Source organism: Sander vitreus, chromosome 8, assembly GCF_031162955.1.
Source record: "Sander vitreus isolate 19-12246 chromosome 8, sanVit1, whole genome shotgun sequence".
Classification (NCBI taxonomy): Eukaryota; Metazoa; Chordata; class Actinopteri; order Perciformes; family Percidae; genus Sander; species Sander vitreus.
In genome coordinates, this window is record NC_135862.1 from 28,379,335 (window position 1) to 28,407,094 (window position 27,760).

Genomic DNA, 27,760 nt, shown 5'->3' on the forward strand with positions numbered 1-27,760 from the left:
GCGTTAGTCAACTGACAAATATAATGTAGCTAGCTAGTTAACTGTTATATATTTAGCTAGCTAGCTAACATTATGATTGGAGCATGTGTAACAGAGTTAAAAATGTAGTGTATTGTTATATATGATTTTCGCCAAAAAAACAAATGAACAACCTTGGTTAATAGTTGTGAATGGAGCCACCCTTGGCCATTTGGTGTACTACAGATCTGCTGTGTGTAGTCTCGCGTTGATTCCGTACCCGATCAGAGAAGCTGTATACTTTTGATCGGATGCTGTAAATGTGTACATTAAAGCCTGAAGACAATGTTCTGATTTGTTTTCCAAAGGAAAAATAAAGAAAAGAAGAAAAATTCAACATTTCGCCTCTGTCTCCCCTGATGCTTGACCACTGTTACACTGGTGCCGTGACCCGGATGATCCCAGATCAGCTTGATGCAGATCGCCGCGCCGAGGGAGCTGCGTGGAATTTTCTGGGAGCAGTCCGGACTGCAGTTTTGATTGTGGTCAGGTACTTGGGGCGGACAATGCTCTAATGACTGAGGATTCTGTGTGAACTGTTGCAATTACATTTTCAAGTCCAAATTTTTTTTTTACTGTATATTTTTCTCATTTCTGTTTTTGTAGTGAAATGGCTAGTAAGTTGAAGCCAGATGATGAGTCTAACATTAGCCACTTCTCTTTAGGGAGGGGTAGAAGTCTAATGGGTGGTTATTTAGAGTCCAGAGAGTCTGTTGGGATGGATGTGGGTGCTTCTCCTGTGTTACCTGCGGGAAATAGGGTTTTTAGGTTAAAGCAGGACCCGACGGAATCGGCTAGCCTTATGTTGCAAGATAAGCCGCATCACTCGACTCCTGTTGATGAAAATGCCACATTGCATCAGTTAACTGATATGATCTCGCTGTTAGGCTCACAGATAGGCGAGTCTATTACGGCCTCACTTGTTTCTAATGGCGTTATTAGTGGGGTTGGTCAGGGTAATTCTTCCGTGCCCCGTACAAATGACACACATTTCAGTCTACACAACGCCCAGAACACCCAGCCTAGTGGTGGTACTAGTACCCTTGGTGAGAACACACATGTTGTTGTGCGGTCTGACAAGGAACCCGTCATTTTCAGGGGTGATAATACTGACAAGTACACAGTAACTGAATGGGTTGAGTTGATGAGAGCATACATCAAGAAACAGAAGTGTGACGTTTCATCACAGCCAGAAGTTGTAATGGGGAGGTTGATGGGGAAAGCCAGGGATGTAGTTAAGATAGGCCTGAGGAGTGACCCCTCACTTCAGTCTTCATGCACACCAGAGGTCATATATAGCATGCTGACACAGTATTTCAGTAGCACATCCTCATGCCTGCCCCTCCAAGATTTTTACTCAACTCTGCCCAATCAGAGAGAGAATCCCGTTGATTATTGGCTACGCCTTAACAAGGCTGCCGATGTAGCTGAAGAGGGTCTGAGGCGTCAAGGCAGACACATGGAGAATATGGGAGGAGAGATTGCCAAGATGTTTGTGAAGCACTCTAGAGATCTAGAGTTTGCGTCTGTGTTCAAATACAAGCAGATACATGACTGGACAACAAAGGAAGTACAGGAGAGGGTAGATGAATACCAATGTGAGCAGTTGTCCTTGGTGAAAGTACACGTGCCCAAGGTTCATGCGGCTGCACTGATTTGCCATGAAACACACACAGAGTCCCGCAACACTTCTGACATGGTGACGTCATGCGCTAATGTCCCCTCTCCTCCAGCTCTCTCTTTAGTGGGCGTATCATCTCCTTCCCCCTCATCTGCCCTGTCACAGAACCAGCAGCATTCTCTCTCTCTCCTATCTCTCAGTGTCAGCAGTCATATGTGCCGCACGTGCCACAACAAACTCTCTCTCCGCTGCCACAGTATCAGAGGCCGCCCCCATCCTTTGCACCGCGGGGCCAGTTGCCGCTGGGTCAACAGCAACGAAGCTATGCTTGGCGAGATGATGTCAATGCTCAGAGAGTTCCTGTCTAATGTGCAGATTGGACACGCAAGGCCCGCTGCGCGCCGAGGTGGCAGACAGAATCGTGGCAGCCCTGTCACGCTGCGGAGAAACGCCAAGCTCGCCGATCTCTACACCTGTCTGGCCCTGGAGGACATGGAAGCTCCGGAGCTCAGTGCGTCTGCCAGGCCTGCAGGAACTTCAGCGGCGACAGTAAACATCGAAACTGTGCGGGAGAGGCTGGAGCATGTTGGCCTGAGAGATCTTGACCTTATGTCTTGTGATGTGTCGACAGAGTGGCGAGCCAAGCTGGTGGACCTCGTGATCAAATATGAAGACATCTTCTCCCACCATCACCTGGACTGTGGTGAGGCCAAAGAGTTTGTGCATCGGATTCGGCTCACTGACGAGAGGCCGTTCCATTTGCCTTACCGACGTGTACCACCCGCTGAATATCAGACGCTCCGCCAGGTCCTCAGTGAGATGGAGGAGAAGGAGATAATCAGGAAGTCCACCAGTGAGTTCGCCTCACCTCTCGTTTTGGTGTGGAAGAAGAATGGTGACTTGAGGGTGTGCACAGACTTCAGATAGCTTAACAAACAGACGCTGAAGGATGCCCATCCCCTTCCCCACCAAGCTGACTGTCTGGCTGCCCTGGGTGGGAACACGTTATTCAGTACAATGGACCTCACGTCTGGTTTTTACAACATGCCGCTGCATGAAGACGACCGCAAGTACTCTGCGTTCACAACACCCATTGGCTTGTACGAGTACAACTGAGTCCCGCAGGGCCTGTGCAACAGCCCAGCCAGTTTCATGAGGATGATGACCAGCATATTCAGTGACCTGAACTTTCTTAGCTTGCTATGCTACCTGGACGATTTGCTAGTGTTTGGCACCGACTGAGGCATTGGCTCTTGAGCGACTAGAGCTGGTCTTTAGTCGGCTTCGCCTGCACAACCTGAAGTTGGCCCCAAAGAAGTGCTGGCTGCTCAGAAGGTCTGTGAAGTTTCTGGGGCATGTCATTGATGAGTCAGGTGTGTCAACTGACCCAGCAAAAGTTGAGGCCGTCAACAAGATGGTGGCTACAGACCTGATGGAACTTAATAGAGTGACCCCGTCTCGGACTCGTGTGAGGCCCTTCTTGGGAATGGTGAACTATTACCAGCACTTTGTGCCCAATTACTCCACGATGGCTAAGCCTCTCTTTGACCTCTTGGCTGGTCAGAAGCTGAAGCACAAGGGAAGACCCCGCATAAAACACCCTGCTCAGCACAGGAAGTTGACCCCTGCTGATTGGATTGGACCATCAGAAAGCTTTTGAGGATTTGAAGACAGCGTTACTGACCTCAGTGGTCTTAGCGCACCCGGACTTCACACGTCCTTTCGTCCTATCCACAGACACCTCCTTGGATGGCTTGGGAGCGGTTCTATCGCAAGTTCAGGAAGGTGACACTGTGGCCCGGCCAGTGGCTTTCGCCAGCAAATACCTTTCAAGAGCTCAGAAAAAGTACCCTGCTCATCGCCTGGAATTTCTGGCACTAAAGTGGTCCGTGTGTGACAAGTTTAGTCATTGGCTTAAGGGTGGTATGTTCACTGTGTGGACGGATAATAACCCCCTCAAACACATCATGACTAAGCCACGACTGGATGCCTGTGAGCAGCGCTGGGTGGCAAAGCTGGCGTCATATGTGTTCGATATCAAGTACATCCCGGGCCCCAAGAACACTGTCGCGGATGCACTAAGTCGTCGGCCTTTTGTGAAGTCAGCTGCTGGGAGGCAGCTGATCCGAGACCCCTACAGTGATCTCCTGGCCAAAGCAGTCCCTGTCTCAGCTGCACTGTCCAGGACACCTTTAGGCAGTCCGCTGCTCAGGATTACTTAGACTGTGAAGGAAGGGAGCCCTATGTATCTGATGGTGCCAAGAACCGGTCCTTCTCCAAAGAAGAAGTCTCTGCCATCTTTGAGACACACAGTCTGTGGGAGTCAGGTGCCAGGGTGCACGCTGTTGACGTACTCCAACAGCTTCCACAGCTGGTTCCCAATGGTGAAGAGCCCCTGCCTGCATTCACAGAGAGAGAACTGCGTGAAGGGCAGTTGAGTGATCCCATCCTCTCCAGGGTGCTGCACTATGTGGACCATGGCCGTCGTCCATCCAGGAGAGAGAAGTCCAAGGAGCCTGCTATGGTTATCAGGTACCTGAAACACTGGGAGAAACTAACCACTTGCAATGGCATTCTCTACAGAATATCCAAAGACCAGGTGTCCAGGAAGAAAAGACACCAGTTGGTGGTCCCTGACTCTTTTAAATCTGAGGTCTTCAAGGGCATTCACGACTGTGCTGGTCATCAGGGGCAGTTCAGGAGTTTGAGCTTGGCCCGTCAGCGTTTCTTCTGGCCTTATATAGATAGGGACGTTAAAGAATATGTCCGTCACTGCCCAAGATGCGTCATCAGCAAGACTGCCGATCCAGAAGGGAGGGCGCCCCTGGAGAGTATAAAGATGTCTTCTCCTCTGGAGATCGTGTGCATAGACTTTTGGACCGCAGAGGATTCGAACAACAAGTCTGTTGATGTGTTGGTAGTTACAGACCATTTTACCAGGCTGGCACAAGCCTTCCCCTGCCGTGGTCACTGTGCCAAACAGGTGGCGAAACAACCCTGGGACAAGTACTTTTGCATATATGGCTTTCCCGAGAGGATTCACTCCGACCAGGGGGCCTCATTTCAAAGTCAACTGATCAGTGAGTTGTTGAAGGTTGCCGGTGTAAGGAAATCCCGAACCACCCTGTACCATCCGATGCGCAACGGCAGTGTGGAGCGTTTTAACAGGACGTTGGGGAACATGATTCGCGCCCTCCCACCTGAAGCTAAATGTAACTGGCCCCGACACCTCCAGACACTGACGTTTATGTACAATTGCATGGTACATGAAACCACAGGCTATCGGTCATGATGGCAGATGGAACCTTTTTGTCCTCCCACGGGAAAGAGTCGAGCGACATCGCTGATGCGGATGGATCGATGCCTGTTGCGAGTAGGGAGGATGCTGGAAGTAGGACTCAGGAGTGGGTTGATAACCTGGCCACTGTGAGTGCAGATGTCCATGCAGAGTGTGGCTCCCCAGAAGGCGTCCTGAGTAACGGGTCTGGGCATACAGGCAGTTCGCACTCACAGTCACAGACAGAGTTGAGTTCTGAATGTAGAATGTCTCACGCTCTTGGAGTACGCACACACACAACGCAGAGCACCTAAACGATACACAAAGTACAGGGTCACCCTCTGCTCACTCAGCTTCAAACACCTTACACACAGTTAGGACTCGTGTTGGGCGTATAGTGAAACCAGTTAACCGTTTACTGTGTCAGATGTCCAAACAGGGTATTGTAAGCAATGCTGTTTCTAGGTCAATGTTTCAGATGTCCCAGTGAGACTGAGGTTCTTGATGTAATCTCAGTGTGTTTTGATATTTTGATATGGCATTGCTTTGCGTTACATAAGTCAGAGTCCAGGTGTAGGAACTTGCGTTTATCTGTGAGACTTGGTTTGTGTGGCGTGTAGACTGCATCCTGCTTCCAGAAGTTGGTAGTGAGTTTTGTACCACTCTCTTTCCACTTCATCCCTTTTTGGATACTGTTCAAGTTGGAGTCTATGTGTAACCATGTCATGTGGGTTTATTTATTTATTTTTTATAAAATCTTTTTTTTTGGTAGCGGTGAGCATGATTGTAGATTTTGGCGAAATTCAGGGGAGGTGGATGTAACAGAGCTAAAAATGTAGTGTATTGTTATATATGATTTTCGCCAAAAAAACAAATGAACAACCTTGGTTAATAGTTATGAATGGCGCCACCTTTGGCCATTTGGTGTACTACAGATCTGCTGCGTGTAGTCTCGCGTTGCTTCCCTACCCGATCAGAGAAGCTGTATACTTTTGATCGGATGCTGTAAATGTGTACACTAAAGCCTGAAAACAATGTTCTGATTTGTTTTCCAAAGGAAAAATAAAGAAAAGAAGAAAAATTCAACATTTCGCCTCTGTCTCCCCTGATGCTTGACCACTGTTACACATGGTTCACATTCAAGGCTAAAGTTACATAAGGACAGTCTTAATGTAGGCACATAAACGGCAAATGCTAATGTTATCCCTGCTGACATTTTTAAAATTGTGAAACGTTTGCAAGTGTTATCTTAACTCGTGTCCAGTTGATATCTCGTGAGGAAACTGCATGTAAATAAAAAGAAAAGTATTACTTTACCTTAAGTGAAAGCTGAATGTGAATCATCTTGGAAAAGTCCAGTGACTACTGCGTTTCGTTGGTTATTATCCACACTGTCTCTGCGTCGAGATGAGTTTGACATTAGCACAGCCCCCCATGAAGTCAAACAATATCATTGGTCAAGATCGTTTCTGCCCGGCATGATTCATCCAATGATTGTGCAATATTCAATTATTTGAATCTGCGCACACTTTCTTGATATCTGAAGCACATAGACCAGAGCCATAGAGATAGTCTTTCTCTATCACTCTGACATAGACTAAAGAGACAATTTCTGTTTACATTTCTGTTTTTTCAACCATTTTAAGGTCTTACATCGCTTCACGCCCAGATTATCAATGCTCACGTTGATGCTAGAAGCCTTGGTTGAACTGTTGAGCCCTAGCATCCCTTCCCAGTCTTTCACATATTGCATGTATTTCTAAATAAAAAAAAAATATATAGCACCAATGTAAAGCTTTATTCATACTGTGTCCTCCCTGTCTTTATTCACCGTATATTACCTCAGCCCATGAAAAACTCTTTGTTCCCTTTGACCTGTAGAAATTGGGGAGAGGCAAAATGATTTGAGCGAGCAGTAGACTGCACAATGACCTTGCATTTTGTTGAACACTGTGACTCACTTTGGGTCTTAATATTAAGAGAAAGTAGTTTTAACAACAATTTTAACTTCATAAGGAAAAGAACATGTATGCTACATATTCTATTTGAAGTACACCAAATACATAAAAAAGAGGTCTGTCCCGCATGCATATTAGTTTCTGACTGTGGGGAATTGGGAAAAACAGTAAAAACGTCCCCAAATTTCTGAATTGCTTATTTTCATGACATTCACTGAGCCTTGTCTAAAACAGTTTGGATATTGTATTGGAATGTTTTTTAAAGTGGATTAACAGCCTTTTATTAAAGGCCTACTCCTTTAGTTTTGAAATGAAATCACAGATAATTTCTCAAATAAGCATAATGTTGCAGATGTCCATACTGTTTGTCGGTAGGCATGACTTTCATAGGAGGGGACACACTTTCCTATCAACGCAGGGTTGAATTAAACTGTATGAGGGTTGGAACTAGCGGAACAAGTTAGGTTAGGTGGTGTGCAAGTTAGGCAAGCAGGTACATATTTGAGGTACTAGTGTGCATTAATATTGATTTTCCACCCCTTATAAAAGTGTAGCATAGCTGTGACACAGGCAATCCATTTAACTTATTAATGTTACACCTAAATGAAACACACATTGCCCAATATGTCCATCAATGCCTGTGTAACCATTGCAAGTCAATGGAAATTGTAGTGTAATTTCAGAGGCAGGGGTGGTCAGATCCCCAAGGTCTTGGTGAGGCATTTAAGGTACCGGACATGCATGAATATTCATTCTACCCCACATAAGAGGGAAGCTCATGCTCTGAGCTGTTTGCATGACATAGACAGGAACAAACATCAAAAGCCAGAGTGGACACAGTATAAGACATCACCGCAGACATCAGCAAAGTAAACAGTCAATGGAAAAAGATGTTGGGCCATGATTCTGAAATAGGCCCATGGCCTCCATGGAAGTGAAATGAGGCAAGAACATCAGATGCCCCCTAAAATATTAGGATGGTGAAGATGTAGGCTTACCCAGGCTGCAGGCTGCCTGGCTCTCTGTGTACTGTATCGTCATCCTGTAGGCCTATAGGGTTGTGGGCCTATGTGATGTGAACTGTGGCTGCACGATTCTTTTGTTAACTAATTCGCCAGACCAAAACATGATTATATAGTGATGAGCATATCACAGACTTGGACTAAAATAGACATCATGTACATCCAAGGCTTGTAGTTTAGTTGACTCTTGTATCTTATGCATTCCCATAACTGAAGCTATGGCTTTGTTTCCACAAATATTTAGGTGAAAGAATGTTTATTTTTACAAAGACAGATCTAAATACAGCATCTTTGTCCGCATTGGCCCCAGTGGTGATTTGGTACAGTACAGCTTTTTAAGCTTGTGTGCTGCCAAGTTGTTTTACTGTTTGTATTACCATAAATATGCTTGCAAAATATTACAGTAGTGTAGTTTGTAATATAATTACATTGATCCAACTATAATTGAGAACAATTGCTTGTGGGTTTTTGCTGTGGAGTTGTTGAGGCCATGCAGTGAGGGTTCATGTCAGCCTCATTCAATGCATTAAACGGGTATGGCTGGTCCTACCTGTCTCAGTACCTCTGTTAACCGCTCTTGAAATAACTGCAAAGCTAAATAGAAAGTCCTACTCTATTGCTAGAATTTAGTAGACTTGCATTAAGAGATACTGGACATGATGATGTTTGACAGCGATTAAAACACTAACACACAGTATGTATGAGACCACATTGAATAAGCTAAAATGGACCCTACATTATACCAATATTTACCCTCTGAAGAGTCTCTGATGCATATATTGGATAGTTAATTGTAAATATTGTCAAATGTTTTTACAAAGTAAACATACAGTACATTAATGGGATAAGTCTGTAGATATATTGAATAGTTGCTTTTAACACTATACAATATTGTTTATATAAAGTAAACCCTTACACATTTACGGGGAAAAGTGGTATTTTATATAAAGTAATGACTATAAAATAATGGTTCTGCAAGTTATTATCACATGTTGTTTTTTGTACAGTAGAAAACCAGTATTAAACAGGAATTTACTGTAAATTGATTGGATAATCATGTAAAACAAATGCCTAAAGCTTTTAAGATACTATTAATGGGCTGTCAAATAGGGTAATTTTCAATTAATTTGACATGATTTTTGTGTGTTTTACATCCAGAAATCTGTACTTTAACAGGGAGTTCTTGTGGATGGATTGAATAATCTTGTGAATTTACCAAAGAAAACCATATGGAAACAGCAGTTTTCATTTGAATTATGTAATTTTAAGGTATTTTGCAATATTTTTCAGTGTTTGTACAGATTTATACATTTGTTTAACATTCTAAATATGTTTTTTGATTACAATTCTTTTTAATTCTACAGTAGTTGGACTGTGAAAATACAGAAAATGTACAGTAGATATCTGTATTTTAAAAAGAAATTCTTTGTAGAATAACATAAGGTTTTTTACTGTCATTTGACGGTGTTTGGCAACTTTTGCTGCCCGACTTTTTACCGTTTTTTCACGATTGTTTAACGTTTATTTACATTAAATTTAAGGTTTAACTGTAAAAAACCAGAAAGATGCCTCAATTTTACACACCGTAAAATTATGTTTTTTTTTGTCTTTTTACATAAAATTCAATGTAATTTAACTTTCAAGACCATTAAGCAATGGAATTATCCTATTAAACAACTATATTATCTCATTATATCAATTTACAGACTAAAACCTTAATTTAATGGGTTTTTTTTAAAATAAAAGTATTTTTCTGTATTTTTATGGCATTAACACTTAAAAAACGGAAAAAATCTGTAAAATTATACAGTGAATTCCAGTGAAATAACTTTTTTTTTTACAGTGTGCAACAGTAAATGCTATCAACACAAAACATGTGATGCTTGTTCGGCATGCCGCTATGAGGCTCTGTACCAAATTTGGTAAAGATCAGCCATTAGGGAGCGCTATAGTCAACATACACAAGTTTTGGCCCTTTTACTCAATCAATGTTAATGGCATATTTGCAATGGGAATGTACCACAGACCTTGCAGCTCACACTTCTCAATATTTACTGATGTTATTTTTACTGCCTCCTACCGTTACGTTTTGGTTTTTGCTTTCGCGTGCTCCCCTGGTTTTCTACAATAAACACACTTCTTAACCCACCTGACAAAGTTTCTACAACCTTCACAGTGGACAAATGCAACTCTTTTAGCTTACTTTTTCAATCCAAAATCAACACCATTCATAGGCGCCGATACTGTGGGTGCTCCGGAGCTCGAGCACCTATGGAAAATACTGAGCACCCACCTGTGCCAGACTGCCAGTAGGCTACATTCATTTAAAATTAAACATTGCAGTTGGTGCTAAGTGGAGCATCTGTCTGCATCGTGTGATTGGTTATGTCGGTGGCATTGATTCTTAATTTACCACGAAGCTGATGCCGGTTACGTGTCAGTTAAACTTTTCATCTACAATCCTATCTGTATTTGTGAGAAGTGACGCTGTCCTGAGTTGAAAGCCTACTTTACGGCTTTATTATTGGGTTAATAGGCGTGTATGTTCGTGTCGGCCGCTGTACATTTCCTAAGGTTCTGAAATGCAAACAAAGTTTTACTACTTTTATTTTTTTTAAATAGCACGGAGGAAAACATAAATCGGCACCTATGACACCATTTACAACAACTTGACCACCTCCTCTGCTCCTTCAACCACCACACCTGTCTCCCCTCCTCCACCCTCTCAGTCACTCTCTCATTTCTCTCTGCTGTCCCCTGTGGTCAGGAGGGTTAAGAAGTTTTTTATTGTAGAGAATTGTTAAAGGTAGTCTGTATATGCATGGAGATGAACTGTTAACCACTACATTTGCAACGGCAATGTACCGCAGACCTTGCGGCTCACACCTCTCGATATTTACTGACGTTTGCCTCCCCACCGTAAGGTTTTGGGTTCCGCTTTTGCACGCTCCCCGGGGTGTCGGGGGCAACTGGCATCAGTGGCTTGGAACCCATCATAACTGCTTGCAGTTCTATCCATCCATCCATCCATCTTCATCCGCTTATCCGGGGTCGGGTCACGGGGGTAGCAGCTCCAGCAGGGGACCCCAAACTTCCCTTTCCCGGGCCACATTAACCAGCTCCGACTGGGGGATCCCGAGGCGTTCCCAGGCCAGGTTAGAGATATAATCCCTCCACCTAGTCCTGGGTCTCCCCCGGGGCCTCCTCCCAGCTGGACGTGCCTGGAACACCTCCCTAGGGAGGCGCCCAGGGGGCATCCTTACCAGATGCCCGAACCACCTCAACTGGCTCCTTTCGACGCAAAGGAGCAGCGGCTCTACTCCGAGCTCCTCACGGATAACTGAGCTTCTCACCCTATCTCTAAGGGAGACGCCAGCTACCCTCCTGAGGAAACCCATTTCGGCCGGTTGTACCCTGGATCTTGTTCTTTCGGTCATGACCCAGCCTTCATGACCATAGGTGAGGGTAGGAACAAAAACTGACCGGTAGATTGAGAGCTTTGCCTTCTGCCTCAGCTCTCTTTTCGTCACAACGGTGCGATAAATTGAATGTAATACCGCACCCGCTGTGCCGATTCTCCGACCAATCTCCCGCTCCATTGTCCCCTCACTCGCGAACAAGACCCCAAGGTACTTGAACTCCTTCACTTGGGGTAAGGACTCATTCCCTACCTGGAGAAGGCACTCCATCGGTTTCCTGCTGAGAACCATGGCCTCCGATTTAGAGGTGCTGATCCTCATCCCAGCCGCTTCACACTCGGCTGCGAACCGATCCAGTGAGTGCTGAAGGTCACAGGCCGATGATGCCATCAGGACCACATCATCTGCAAAAAGCAGCGATGAGATCCCCAGCCCACCGAACTGCAACCCCTCTCCACCCCGACTACACCTCGATATCCTGTCCATAAATACTACAAACAGGATTGGTGACAAAGCGCAGCCCTGGCGGAGGCCAACTCTCACCAGAAACGAGTCCGACTTACTGCCGAGAACCCGGACACAGCTCTCACTTTGGTCGTACAGAGATTGGATGGCCCTGAGAAGGGACCCCCTCACCCCGTACTCCCGCAGCACCTCCCACAGTATCTCCCGGGGCACCCGGTCATACGCCTTCTCCAGATCCACAAAACACATGTAGACTGGTTGGGCATACTCCCAGGCTCCCTCCAGGATCCTTGCGAGAGTAAAGATCTGGTCCGTTGTTCCACGACCAGGACGGAATCCGCATTGTTCCTCTTCAACCTGAGATTCGACTATCGACCGAACCCTCCTTTCCAGCACCTTGGAGTAGATTTTACCGGGGAGGCTGAGAAGTGTGATACCCCTGTAATTGGCACACACCCTCTGGTCCCCCTTTTTAAAAAGGGGAACCACCACCTCGGTCTGCCACTCCTTAGGCACCGTCCCAGACTTCCACGCAATGTTGAAGAGGCGTGTCAACCAAGACAACCCCTCCACACCCAGAGCTTTAAGCATTTCTGGACGGATCTCATCAATTCCTGGGGCATTGCCACTGTGGAGTTGTTTAACTACCTCAGCAACCTCCACCAGGGAAATTGATGCCAATCCCCCCCTCATCCTCCAGCTCTGCCTCTACCATAGAGGGCGTATTAGTCAGATTTAGGAGTTCCTCAAAGTGCTCCTTCCACCGCCCTATTACCTCCTCAGTTGAGGTCAACAGCGTCCCATCCTTACTGTACACAGCTTGGATGGTTCACCGCTTCCCCCTCCTGAGGTGGCGAACGGTTTTCCAGAAGTACCTTGGTGCCGACCGAAAGTCCTTCTCCATGTCTTCTCCGAACTTCTCCCACACACGCTGCTTTGCCTCTTTCACGGCAGAGGCTGCAGCCCTTCGGTACCTTGCAACTGCCTCCGGAGTTGTATGGGATAACATATCCCGGAAAGACTCCTTCAGTCGGACGGCTTCCCTGACCACCGGTGTCCACCACGGTGTTCGTGGGTTACCGCCCCTTGAGGCACCTAAGACCCTAAGACCACAGCTCCTCACCACAGCTTCAGCAATGGAAACTTTGAACATTGTCCACTCGGGTTCAATACCCCCAGCCTCCACAGGGATGCACGAAAAGCTCCGCCGGAGGTGTGAGTTGAAAGTCTGTCGGACAGGGGCCTCCTCCAGACGTTCCCAATTTACCCGCACTACCCGTTTCGGCTTACCAGGTCTGTCCAGAGTCTTCCCCTGACCCAACTCACCACCAGATGGTGATCGGTTGACAGCTCCGCCCCTCTCTTCACCCGAGTGTCCAAAACATACGGCCTCAGATCAGATGAAACGATTATAAAATCGATCATTGACCTTTGGCCTAGGGTGCTCTGGTACCAAGTACACTTATGAGCATCCCTATGTTCGAACATGGTGTTCGTTATAGACAATCCATGACTAGCACAGAAGTCCAACAACAAACAACCACTCTGGTTTAGATCAGGGAGGCCGTTCCTCCCAGTCACGCCTCTCCATGTGTCTCCACGTGCGCGTTGAAGTCCCCCAGCAGAACTATGGAGTCCCCGACTGGAGCCCCATGCAGGACTCCACTCAAGGTCTCCAAGAAGGCCGAATACTCCGAACTCTTGTTTGGTGCATATGCACAAACAACAGTCAGAGTTTTCCCCCCCACAACCCGCAGGCGTAGGGAGGTGACCCTCTCGTCCACTGGGTTAAACTCCAACGTAGCGGCACTTAGCCGGGGCTTGTGAGTATCCCCACACCTGCCCAGCGCCTCACACCCTGGGCAACTCCGGAGAAGAAAAGAGTCCAAACCCTATCCAGGAGTATGGTTCCAGAACCAAGACTGTGCGTAGAGGTAAGCCCCACCAGATCTAACCGGTAGCGCTCCACCTCCCGCACAAGTTCCAGCTCCTTCCCCACAGAGAGGTGACATTCCACGTCCCCAGAGCCAGCCTCTGCTGCCCGGGTCTGGTCCGTCGAGGCCCCTGACCTTCACTGCCACCCATGTGGCAGCGCACCCGACCCCAGCGGTTCCTCCCACAGGTGGTGGGCCCATGGGATGGAGAGATGTCCGCCACTTAGCTTTTTCGGGCTGTGCCCGGCCGGGCTCCGTGGCAAACCCGGCCACCAGACGCTCGCTGACGAGCCCTCCATCTGGGCCTGGCTCCAGACGGGGGGCCCCGGGCTTCCTCCGGGCAGGGTCACTTCATCCCTTCCTCGATTTTTTATAGGATTTTTGAACCATTCTTTGTCTGGCCCCTCAACTGAGACCACTTTGCCTTGGGAGACCCTACCAGGAGCACAAAGCTCCAGACAACACAGCCCTCAGGTTCATAGGTACACACAAACCTCTCCACCACAATAAGGTGATGGTTCCCGGAGAAGTGCTTACAGTTCTAGTTATTTTTTATTTTCCATTATTCTCATTTTTCTCCGCCTAAAACTCATGCTACAGCCTAAGCCATAAATGGTGGGGTGGTGCCGTTTTCAGTACTGATCCAGAACCCTGCAAGTTCAGCCACTTCCACCACTAGGTGGCGCTATAGCAGAAAAAACATGTTTGGCTCCCAAACCGTGCATTGCACATTAAAAAATACATATATCCACGTGTTCCCTGCATTCAGCTGAATCTGCTTATATAGGCCACGCCCATTTCCGCCCCACGAAAAATCGTGATTTATTGTAAACCTACTTTTTTGAACTCCTCATAGACCGTGCGACCAATCTGCACAAAACTAGGTGCTTAGCTTCACCCGACCGACCTGAGCAAAACTTATGAAAAGAATTTTTATCAGAAGAAAATTGCACAAATTACACACAAACAAATTTGTGTAGCTAGCTACAAAAACACGGACTTTGCCATATCTCGGCCAAAATAAATGCTATCACAGCAAAACTTTTGATTGTTGTTTGCCATGACCCTGTGGGGGCGCTACAAGTACAACAAGTTTATATATCATGCTCATCCGATTTTTACAAAATTTTGAGAGTACCATCTAGGGCCACTCCTGAGGCCACAGTGGGGTACTGATTCATCAAGGTGGGCATGGCCTATTGGACCCAGGTTTGGATTCACCACTTACACTAATGTGAGCAACTTCAAATTTACAGTGTAGATGTACAATGGTTCATGGACCTCACATACCAAAAATACATACAACACATATGGACTACTAGGTGGCGCTATAATGATGTCTTTTTGCCTATAACTCCCACATTACACATCGCACATTAGAAACCCTTACATCCACGTGTTTCTTGAATCGAGCTGAATCTGTTGATATAGGCCACGCCCATTTCTGTAAATAATTTATTTTCGCAATATCAGCCATTAGGGGGCACTATAGTCAACGTAGACCAGTTTTGGCCCTTTTACTCAATCAATGTTAATGGGATATTTGCAACGGCAATGTACCATAGACCTTGCAGCTCACACCTCTCGATATTTCCTGATGTTTGCCTCCCCACCGTTACGCTTTGGGTTCCGCTTTGGGTTCCGCTTTCACGCGCTCCATTATTTGGTAGGCTGCAGCCACTGCTAAGGACAAGGGCAGAGTGCAGCGCACATCCATCTCTCCTGGACATGTACGTATCCAGGACGGTGAGGCGGGCAGGAAAGATTGTAGCTGATCCCTCTCATCACTCTCACAAACTGTTAGAACCCTTCCTCTCTGGCAGGAGGCTGTGGGCCCCCATCTTCATCCTGGACTTTACATTGCACCTACTATACCGTATATCCTTTGCAAATTCTGCACTCAACCCATTCAGCCTCTTTTTTCTTATGCAACAATTGTTGTGTATGTATTGTGGCAAACCAAGGGAAACAGCCCAGCCAATTTAGCACAGGGGGCGGGTCCCTAAGCTCAGATTGAGCCAGCTCAAGTGCACGCAGGAAAAAGAACAAAGGACCAAGCAGGCAACACCGCTGTGACTTTCAGTAAGAGCCTAGGAAGGAGACATTGGCCAGGAAAAAGGACTGACCTCTCGCTCTGCTCTAAACCCCACAGGACAGGGAAAGACCCCAGGATAAATCCACCACCCTTTTTCTTGAATGCCACAGTATATATTTGTTTTTCTGTATTTATTGTTTATTTCATATTAATGTTAAATATGTCTGTTTGTTTTTATGTATGCACCATTCACCAAGGCAAATTCCACATAAGTGTACTTATTGTGGCAATAAAACCTTTTCTGATTCTGATTCTGATGTCCATTCTCAGTGTATGTGCACTGGAGGTTTCAAGTTTCCACACCATATTATAAATTAGTTTAGTAAATTTAATAAATCACTTAGTTTGAAATTATTTACTAAGAACTTACAAAGAACTTTACACAAATGCTGTGATGAATTTAGAAATAGCTGGTGCAACCCAGTCCTGGAAAGCTGTTCTTTCCTTCGTTCTAAATACAATACCAAGAAATTGTAAAAACCTTTATCGGTTCAACAGTTATTCCCTTCAGTTTATGCCAAAACTCTCTAAGAAAAAATGCAATTCTCAAAGGTTGCATATACCATTCATTTAGGCTACAATCAGAGGCCTAATAAGCATGGATGGCTGTACTTTGATTCGTGGCAGTGTCTGTCATTTACAAAATTACCACAGCCACATTTCTTCCTGTTGTCTTTTTGCTTGGGTTTGAACACAAAAATAAACAGATAAGTAATTTTGATCACTTGCTTTAAGAATTTTCCAAAGGTGGAAAACACTTAAGAAGCATGTCCGAAGGAGTGCTGTAGATAAGGCCTGTACTGTATGTGTCTGCTTCCCTCTAGTGGTCATAAGATGGGGATCTATTGTATACTGTATACATGCAAAGAAGTTCATTAGTTAATAATATGGACCATATATCAACAAGGCAATGTATGTTGTATCACAAATGTATTGTAAAAAAAGAGTAAATTACACAAAAATAAAAAAGCGTGAGAGCCAAGAATTGTAAGTTGTCTTTATTTTTAAATTCACCAAAATGTTTTCTGCTTAACTACATCCAACAGCATTTATTGTTGTCACTGTGACCTCATCAACACCCGAGTGACGATGGTGTGACATCATCAGTGCCGCCATGATACCTCAGCATCATGACATGGCTCAAACGGCAGAAAAAAACTGCTGACTGTCAGTCCATCCCAGAGTCCGTTGTCAATAAAAGCATCTTGCCGCTACCCGTGTAAAGCACAAACATTGCACATTAACTTATAGCATAGCATCAAGTCTCCTTAAAATTACTGCTTAAAAACGAAAACCCACCCGTCTTTTAAATGGAGTCAAATAAAATGATAAACAGGAGTGGAAGAGTTCTCTTTTCAACAATATACTGGATACCACTGGATATACAGTATACACAGTATGATTTAAAATATGATTGCTGCAGATCTCCAGTGAAGATAATGATTTAAAACACCAATTGTGTGCGCTCATAATGCTCTAGTACTGTCATCTCTTACCTTTGCTTCCCCCCTTACCTTACCTCATTACTTCCTATCTAATATTTTCTCATTTGGTATAATTTGCCACTTTTAACATAACATTGTATATCCTAGCTGTTAACATATGACTATATTGTACCATCTAAATTATGAGGAGCCTTACACACAGTGTGCTCACAGATTTCCAGTTCCCCTATAAAAAAAAATAGTGTAAATATAATTTAGACTGTGACATTCTCTGTATTAAAGAAATTGCAAAAATGCATTATTTTAACTTGTATATGGCTTTGTTCAAACATAAATAATACTGTACATGCCAGGTAAGATCTGCCTTTTTACTGCATGTCACTCTAAACACTCCATCTGTTCCTTTAGTAACGTATTTATCTGTAATATTTTCTATCTTCTTTTTTCTAAGTAATACTATGAAAAAAGATGATCCAGATGATACTGAAATGTGTGCAACCTTCAGAAATTCAAGGAGATTCAAAAACAGTCCATCATAAACGAAGAGGAAATTTAAGAAAGAAAAATGGGGTCAGAAAAATGTCAAGTGAAGTATCCCTCCCACAGAACTTGCATAAATCTCTTTGTTAAATCATCTGCTATATACAGTAATACATTTAATCGTTACATATAAGGCTCATCTGAGCCTGGCAAGTCTCTTGAACAGTACTACACCATAGTCCAGTGACCAAGTATTCATCAAGACCAAATTAACCAAAAGTCAAATTTCCTTGTACATTAGATCTTTCAAGTAAAATAACTTGTTTTCCTATCAATAATTGTGTGTTCTCATAATTTCATCAGACCTGCGTCAAACCAAAATTGAAATAAGTTAAAATCAAAGTCATCATGTAGTAAATGTTTTTATCTTTTGAGAGAAGTCAAACAAATCCTGCAGCGGCTGCAAAGCTACAAAACGCAGAACTTAGAATAGTTGACCCAGGTCTGCCTAATGATTAGCAGACAAAAACTTCAGAAACAAAGTGACTAATTCCTGTTTTCATTACTGAATCTGATGAAGTAAAAGAGTAAATGAAGTAATTATCTTTTAAATGTACAATAATGCCATTATTTCCATAGACAACTAAGCCGCCGATTTCTCTGTTTTGAAAAATGTAATACATATTTTTTGACTTAAAATACTGTGAGAAACACTCACTAAGTTTTTTTTGTACAGTAATCCATTGATAATAATCAATGCACAAAAGTAAAAGACAAAAGCACACAAATATTCAAAAACTGAAATTGAGACAGCTCAAGACAAGATTTTTTTCTCCCTTTTCCTTAGATTTGTTTTCTCACTTAAGTTTAAAATACACATATTAACCAGCTGTATAATGTTAACATACAGTAGTTATTTGGATTCATCAAAAAAAGCACAGTTTTAAGTCAGTCCAAGTTTCCTGGTTTTATGGTGGAAATTAGGGACAAGTCCAGGATGGTCCAGTCCAGTTGCGAGGAGTAGACTACTGGCCATGGCTGGGGCACTACGATACTGATAATGCAGCGTTCGTGTGCTGGGCAGATGCAGCTACTGTGCGATGATTGCTGGGGCAGAGAACTAGTTAAAATGTCGCCCTACATTTCACACTGTAATGTACTCACCCTGTTCATCCATACTGCACGTGTTATTACACAGGGAAGCACAGTACAGCTTCACGCAGCTCAGTTCAGTTCAGCAGTGTGAGGGGCCTCTTGCTGTACAGTGGTGGTTACCACAGAGGAGGCAGTGCACAAAGAGATAGTGACTAGGGGCCCAAAGGGGCCTGTTAGGGCCAGTGAGGCCAGGGGCTCAGAGAGAATACAATATAGAGAATTATGGCTGAACATTTACATTGGTAAGAAGATTAAAGCAGAGCTTTGACCAGGTGAAGGGGCTTATGGGACAAAGGAGTTTTGGAGGATGAGAAACGCTATGAGCTGCAGATGAAGCGGGCTGAGAGAGGATAGGAGGAGGCCAGCCCAGCAGAGAGAGGAGGAGGTGGGGATAAGTTGGTAGCGGAGGCCTGATGAATAAATCAGACAGGAGAAGTGAAGGAGTGGTGATATAGCTTCAGAGAATTCCAGTGAGAGGGAGGTCTTCTGCCCATCCAAAGAGACACCTGGAGAAAAACACATATAACTGATCTACCCTTCCATTACAGATTTCATTTAAATGTTCACTCATCAGCTACTATTTGTGTGTCCTTCAGTACAAATGCCTGGACACACCAGTATTCAAAATGGCGCAATTTGTTTAGAGTTCAACTGAAAAATTACACACACATTTTTGCTGTTGATCAATAACAAGATGTCTTGACAGTGCTGACCTTTGAGGGGACGGAGAGCCTGAGAATTCAAATAGAGGAAGCTATCGTAGCTTATTAGCTGTGTTGCACACATAAAACACTTTTATTTGTCCTCCTCTGTAATATAAATGCTCCACTAAAGAGCAATGATTTGCAGAACATGTATTTTGACTGTTTGGACTTATTGTCCCGTTAGTGACCAATTATTATGTTGAAAACTGACCATTAGCAAGTTTGTTAGCTCTGGCAGCCTTATTTTTCCTCTTCAATAACTTTTGTATTGCACAAAATGGTGTGCAAAGGTGAACAAAATGCACTGTAGAGATATTGTGAATGTCACTTTATGGTGTGACTGCCGCTTAATGTTTCAAGTCTCAAATTTAGGCCTAGAGGCTTTTTAATGCCCTGCTGACTTGTTTTGTGAGATGTGGGATTGTTTGTGTTATTCCTAGATTTTTATCTAATTTAAGGGGTGCCACTGCATGTTAAACACAGTTCAGTATATTTACTACCACATAAGCTTTAATTATCTACTCTGGTTCAAATTAAAGTATTTTCTAAACTGACTTTACTGACTAAAAAAACATCAGTGTAGGTACAGCGTTGCCTTCCACTGAGCACTAGTGCAGCACCTGAAGGCTGGTCTGCAATCTAAACTCCAACAGAGATCATGTTTTTGCTGCCTGAATGGTATAACTTGCCAAAGGCTTTCTAGACCAGCAAAAGAAAAATTAAACAAGGCAAAAAAAAAACATGTTTAAACAAAATAAATGTTGGCAGGCAGATTTTAAGTAATATGTTGTACAGTTCATGTATTGGTATTGTAGCGATCAGCTGCCAATCACCCACGTATAACCCCGGGCAAGCTGAGGGTTGGCAGCCTGGCAAGAGGGGGGCGGACCCCCTGGGGATATAATCAGCAGGTAGAGGAAGTTCTGTCTCTTTGAATTCCGGCCGAGACTTGGGCCTCTGTGATTCAATGCCTGTAGGTTGTGCTTTTGGCTAATAAACAAGCTAACTGAACTCTGGCCTCTGTGCGAGTCATTACATTGGTGTCAGAAGTAAAACGACAGAAAGGTGATTAGGGAAGACTGAGGGTGCACCCTGCACTGTTAGTTAGTGACCAGTTTAGTTAGCCTAGGTTAGCGTTAGCAGGACCGTGCCACCATGAGTGTGGGGAGAACTTTTCTAATCGGTTAAGACGACGGGGGAGACGAGTGATGGGGATGGAGCCGGAGCCACTGGATGGACATTTGGTGGCCTAAGTGAGGAGCTATGATGGCTGGAGGACAGCAGAGCCCACCTTCAGGGCACAGTGGGAGCGATGGGCTCCGAGGCAAGGATATGCACGATTCTCTGCTAGCAAGCTAAAGTTGTAGGGGGGTGCAGACGCCAACGTCACCTCCGGCATGGGAAGCTCGGATGTAAACAAAGATGGCGGCGCCCATTCGACGATAACAGCGGTAGCAGCTAGCTCCGTGAATACCCCAAAGTACAACGGGAAGGTGAGCTGGGAAGCTTTTCATGCTCAATTCGTACTGCTTGCTAAGTCACAGAACTGGTTGCAAGAGACTAAAGCGTTACAATTGGCTATGTGCCTCACTGACGAGGCTTTAGCATGCTTGCTGCTTTTGGATGTTGATGACAGACAGAGCTATGTCGCACTGATGGGTGCTCTCCAGCGATGGTTCAGGAACTTTACATCAGCTGAAACAGCTGTCCCTGCATGAGGCATTGGAGAGGGCGTCAGAGAGACGGCCCGCGCCTATGTCATGATGCTCACACAGGAACACAACAGTCTCCATGTCAGGGCAGCAGCTGAGGTCCCACAAACACCAGCATGGGCAGCTAAGCTGACGGAGCTGGTGCAATCAGCTCCCTGGGCACTCAACGGGGCCACGACCGCACTGCCAGAGTGTGCTGGGGCTGTGGGAAACCTGGTCACCTGGTATGCTCATGCCCGAAGACACCCAGACACCAGGGAAATGACTCAGGGTCCACATAGAGGGGACTACGTGGACCACAAACCAAAGTTCCCCACATACACCCTCAGGCACGTCTGGCCGGGAGGTGGTTGCAATGGTGGGCCGGACTTCAATTGGAGACCTCTGCCACATTCCAGGCACTATGGAGGGAGTGACGTGTACAGTGACATTAGTATGGCCAGATGTGCTCCCCATGCAAACCGTCTTGGAGCCAACAGCAGTCCACCTGCGGATGGTGACTGGGGAATTATCACCCATGAAAGGCAACATTTGTGGTGGGGGGTAAAACAGTGCGCCACTGGGTGGCATCAGTCCAAGACCCCTGCATTCTCGGACTGGACTTTTTGAAGAACACAGGCTGTCGGCTGGACCTGGCGGAGGCCACCCTGTGCATCCCAGGGGAACCGCCTGTTGACATGACCCCACCCCCCCGGGCTCCAGCCCTACAACACCCCAGGTAACCACCTTGTTGACAAACACCGCTGAAGGCACTGGCGACCACTTTGGGGGGGGACAGAGAGACCCACCCACCGAGACCTCCGTGGCCCTCCATCCCCCTCACCTCACCTAGGCGCCCTACCTGCACCACAGCCAGCACATGCTATACAGACCCATTAGCAGCCCAGCTCCCCCAGACAGAGGAGGGAAATGTCGTGTCGGCAGTACAGGGAATATGGCGACGAAACTGTTCTCATCTGGATGCCTAACAGGGTGAAGGGAGTGGGCGGGGCCGCGAGACAACGCAGAAACTACGACCTGCATTACAAAGGCCGCCACCTGGACTCAGGGGAGCTGGTTTGGCTCTACAGCCCGCAGAGGAAAAAAGGGCATTGCCCCAAGCTGGACAGTGATTGGGTAGGCCCCTGTAGAGTGTTGGAGCGGCTAGGGGAGGTGGTATACAGAGTGCGGCTACCCCCCATGGCAGACGGGTGGCCATACACAGAGATAGGTTGGCCCCCTACCATGGGGACGCTACCCCCCAGCTCCCACACAGGCCCTCACAGACACCCCAGCTAACAACCCCCACCCAGATACTCCCACCACGCCCCCCCCCTCCCGAGCGCCACTCTCTCCCACACTCCTAGAGTTGAGGAGGAGTCCCACATATGATATTGCGGCCCCGGCACGGCCCCCGGAAGCAGAGCATGCTGTTTACATGACCTGTGTCAAATTCCGATATATTGTCATATTTGGAATAATAGTTGAATATAGGTGTGCATGTAAGGGTATTGTTGAATCCTACTCTATTTTTTTCATTAAAATCTAACATCTTAATATCTAAATACTGTAATGTTATCACATTTCTCACCAAAAGTACCAAATATCTGCTGTCTTGAGGTATAAATATATTTTTAAATCTATAAAAACAAATCTCCACCCAGTATAAAAGCATGACAACATAACATTGCAGTGCTGAGATGTATGACCCACCAAGCTATCAGCTGTTTCCACTCAGTGTCACAGGCAGACGACTTTAGCAGATGGTTTCAAGATGACGTGAGTTCTGCGGGGGGAAAAGAGAAGAAATACTTCACACACTGAACAAAATACTGGTTCAGAAAGTGTTTGCAGCTTGTCACGTATGACTGTAAACTACATTATAAAGGAGCTGTCTCACTGGTGTGTCGTTCCAATGGCGCGGCAGGTCTTCAGGCTCAGGTGGGTAGGACATCCAGGATGGGCTACGGTATGAGGACGGCGGTGACATGACAAAGTAGTCTGAGTAACCAGGGCGGTTAGCAGATATAGCGTAGACTGCTGTTATTGGGTTTCCTGTAAGATGTGAAGATCGATTTAGCCAAAGACTGAACTTCACTTATCATAGCTACTGTCTGTATTACAACACTACCACTATGTCATACCTGAGTAGGTGCTGATGGACTGGTCGACAGTGACAGCAGGGAAGGGGGTCCTGGACAGCGGCACGTACGGGGCACCGTTGTGCTGCTGGGCCTGCAGGTCTGAGGCCTCTGACACACGGGGCTTCAGACTAACATCAGGGGTGGAACTGTCAGTGGAGAGGAGGGACGGCTGTTAACCTGATCTACAGTAATCACATAACTGCAGCCGTTAACCTAACAGCTGAACACGTGAACTGACATCTGAACTGTAAGAAGAAGAAGACATACTTTATTGATCCCTGAAAGGGGAAAATAGATTTTTTTCAATTCAAGCCAAGTCCCTACGGACTGAGCTACTGCCCACCCCTAAAGTAAGTGATGGTAGCTGAAATGAAAGTGAAAGTTAGTAAGTACCGAAAGCTGTTGAACTGTCATTTGAAAAAAAAAGCAGATGAACTATCATTTAAAGAGAAAGAAAATCAGTTGAAATGTCAGCTAAAGTGCAAACGATGAAAGCAATTGAAATTTCAGTTAATTGTAAGGGGTCAGAGATGAATATGAAGTTTGTATGTTAACAGTTGAAGTTTCAGTTGGTATCAAGGCAGTGACTAGGTAAGTCAGCTGAAGAGTCAAAATTAGGTTGGTGATGTGTTTACATTCAAGACAAGCACACCCACATCAAAGTCCATCCAATAAACAAGCATAATAGTGTTGGGAATTCGTAGGTGTACAGATTCAATCATTGGCAAATTATCAAAGATGTGTTATCAATATTAATAAAGTTATGAATATGGTTATTAATAACTTTATCAAATGGACAAACAATCAAAACGGGGCACCACCCTGAACAACCGAACTGTGAAACAGTTTCATTAGGTGGTTTTCCTTTTAAAATACAGAGCTTAACTTGGTTAATCTATCTGGTGGAACAAAAGGAAGGGTGAATTCGAGCACTGACCTGTGTTCAACCAGCAATTATTACAATAAGTACACAAATAATCACAGACAACTGCTATTTAAAATATAGAATTTATTAACTTCAAAATTATCAATCCAATCAATAATCCTTTGATCAATTAAAACCAATATACCTTTTTTAAACTACAACAAAAGCAAACAAGACATGTCTGTGTGTGTGTGTGTGAGAAAAAAGGGCGGGGGGGGGGTGACGAGATGTAGTCTAGCCCGAAGACTACAAAAATGGCTACTCCTGTGAGCTGCACAAAACTATTTTGTCTCAAGAGGGCGGTAGTGGTGCTGGGTGCAGCGCTGTGTGACTAGAGCAAGCCGGTTAGCTTTCAGGCTAACGTATTACAGACCAACAGAACACACTAGCTACTTCGCTATGTGCTAGCTGTGTAGCTATTCAACGCACGTGTCTGTGTGTTTGTGTATGAGTGTGTGTGTCGAGAGAGAGAGAGAGAGAGAGAGAGAGAGAGAGAGAGAGAGAGAGAGAACACTTGGAATAAATAAAAGGCACCTTGAGTCTTGATTTTTCAGGTTCTGACAGTGATCACCCTCTCATTCAGTACAGTAGCTAACTTCTTTCCAGCGGGAGAAAAGCAATGTAGAACTTTCAGTTTTAAACCAGGCTACATTAGTCAAACACAACATATATCAACAGTATCGTGATCGAATGATACATTCACAGAAAATAATGGGACACGCGGTCCCGATCACAGATTAATAATCAGACGTGCACCCGTAGCACATTATTAATCAAACACATTAATGGTAAACAATGGCAACATTAGCCTTTACACATTAATAAACATACTATGTTCTATCTTTGCCCAGAACACTAAGCCTTACTGTATGTTGTCGTCCATCAGTCCATAGGTTTCCACGGAAAAATAGAACAAAAGTTAATCACTCGTCAATGATTAACTAGAAATTCCTCCTTGGGGCAGTGGAGGGAAAAACAGTTCAGGTCGACTGTTTACGAAAACGGTGTCTCTGTTGTCCAATTTTCTTCTAGAGAACGGTGTCCTCTCCTGCAGTTTTGAACACACGAGGTATGTGTTTCAGATCCAAGAAATCCGCCTTTTGTCCGGAAAATGGACCACTTTGGCACAAGCTTGTCGTGCTGACCTGTCTTCAACCGGAGTTGAGGTGGAAAGCAAAGATTCAGTGGTGATTGAGGCTTTTGTACCTTTGGTCAGCTGGTCGGACCCCTGTTGTGTCCAGTGACCATTGACAAATAGGAATTAACAGTTTAGACTTCCAGCAGTTTGAAACCCCCTTTCCTCGTGGAGTAGTGCGAAATTCCAGAATGCTACAGCTACATGCAGACCTTTCTTTGTTTAAGAAAGGCCCATGTTTCTCAGAGGTCAGAGAGCCTTCAGGCTGTGGCTTTTTACATGTAGCCTTATTGTTTAAAGCGCCCATATTGTGCTCATTTTCAGGTTCATAATTGTATTTTAAGGTTGTACCAGAATAGGTTTACATGGTTTAATTTTCAAAAAACACCATATTTTTGTTGTACTGCACAGCTCTCTCTCACTGCTGCAGATCCTCTTTTCACCTGGTCTCTGTTTTAGCTACAGAGTGAGACCTCTTTTCTTCTTCTTCTTCTGTACTATCTTTGATTGCACTCGCACATGCGCAGTAGCTCAGATGTAGATCATGTCAGCTAGCTAGCTCCATAGACAGTAAAAGAAAGGCTGTTTCTACAACTTCGGTCAGTTACAAGGCAGGATTAGCTGGGAGACTTCTAAATGAGAGCGCACATGTAAGTAGTTCTTTTGTAGATTATGGTGAACTTGTGTGTGTTGTAGCAGTGCTTTGCTATTGACAACGAGGTAGCATGCTAGCGTTAGCGTTAATGCTACGAGCTAACGGTTGCGGTTAGCCAGCTCGTTTCGGCTTGTGACGTCACAAGCCGTGCCGATTTTGAACAGCTCACCCAGAGACTGAAGGCAGGACACATTCAGAAACCGTATCTCACTCAAAACAGCATGGATGGATTTTTTTCAAAGTTTGTATGCGTGTGGAAGTACCAGAGACACAAAAGAACACCCCAAATCCCAGAAAAAGTGTTTTTTTCATAATATGGGCACTTTAAGATCATAATGCTTAACTCTTACTTTCTGATGGTCCCAACAATAGTCATGTTTGTTTATTTTTTAAATAACTTATTCCAATAGACACAAAAGACACAAGACAAGTATGGGCTGATTATACCCAAATATTTTAGCCAAGGTCTCTAAAAGACTGCTTCATAGCATATTAATGAATTAAATAAATACACTATTACAACAGTATTACATGGCATGTTTTTTTCACAGGAAGTGAAAGAAGAGGGAAATATGTAACTTGTTTTTATGATATGACTGTAGTTTAATTTTTATGAAAAGGTTAATCATTTTAAGGATAAAAATATCCACTGTCCAATAACACTGCACTCAAAGCAAACATCTGGTCAAAGCAAAACACCCACATGTTGGTGTCAAAATACTAAATAATTAGCTATGTATATTTTAATATGCTGCCATTAAAAAAACTAAACTAAAATTTCAGAGAAGGAGGAGGAATTAGTAGAAAAATTACGTTGGTATTTTATATGCTGATTTCAGTGAATTTAGACTTGATGTATTTAAATGTTCCCACTTTCAGGCCAACAAAAACAATTAAGGATTCAATATTTCCCCACCAGAATTGTTTTCATAGTAACAAAGAGAAGGCCTTGCAACTTTGCAACTAGACCTTCCGGTGACAGAATATTACAGAAAACATAACAAATTATACAATATAAAAAATCCAAACAATTGAAACCTTTTTTGGACTGTTTTTTTGGTGTCAGGTTGAAATTTCAGGGTATTTTGGGTACTTAAACTCATGACCTCACCATCTGAAAAACCTTAGCAATGTCCTTGTTCCAGAGCCTTGTTATTGCTCTCTGTGTAGATCACAATTTTTCAGTGTGACAGGTATTGTCATTATCCTTTTCCACCTCTTTTACATTGCAGCATCCTCCTCTGCACTTTAGAAATACTAACCACTGTACATGTTACACTACGGAGACCGGATGATAGATGATGCCATTGCCAGGGCTCAGGACCATAATGCACTATGCACACTAATGCCTCAGTCACACTGCATACTAAAGAGGAATTAAAATGCCGCACTCTTCCACCCTGAGGGCACAGAGGAACTGATGTATGACAAGCTGACTTATTAACTACTCACACATTTCTGTTTCTGGTTTTCAAGCAAGAATAATGGTCACACACCCTAAATAACTGTAAAACCAACAGAGCTGTCTTTGTCATACAAAATACAAACATTTAAAGTCCTGTATTATATCTCAATTATACATTATATATCCAAATTCTAAAAAGGTGAACAACTGCA

At 44.5% G+C, this 27,760-nt stretch overlaps 1 protein-coding gene across 1 annotated transcript in view; it reads right to left on the reverse strand.

The window, feature by feature from the left end:
- Positions 1 to 16,792: 16,792 nt before the first annotated feature.
- The window catches only part of kiaa1549la (KIAA1549-like a), a 248,641-nt gene continuing 237,673 nt past the window's right edge, over positions 16,793 to 27,760 (reverse strand). Inside the window, exons 21-24 of the mRNA XM_078258059.1 lie at positions 23,429 to 23,574; positions 23,185 to 23,339; positions 22,998 to 23,070; positions 16,793 to 19,395 (exon numbers count right to left, since the gene is read on the reverse strand). Coding sequence (XP_078114185.1) covers positions 23,041 to 23,070; positions 23,185 to 23,339; positions 23,429 to 23,574 — 331 coding nt within the window. The 3' untranslated portion in view covers positions 16,793 to 19,395; positions 22,998 to 23,040. The remainder of the gene's footprint in view (positions 19,396 to 22,997; positions 23,071 to 23,184; positions 23,340 to 23,428; positions 23,575 to 27,760) is intronic.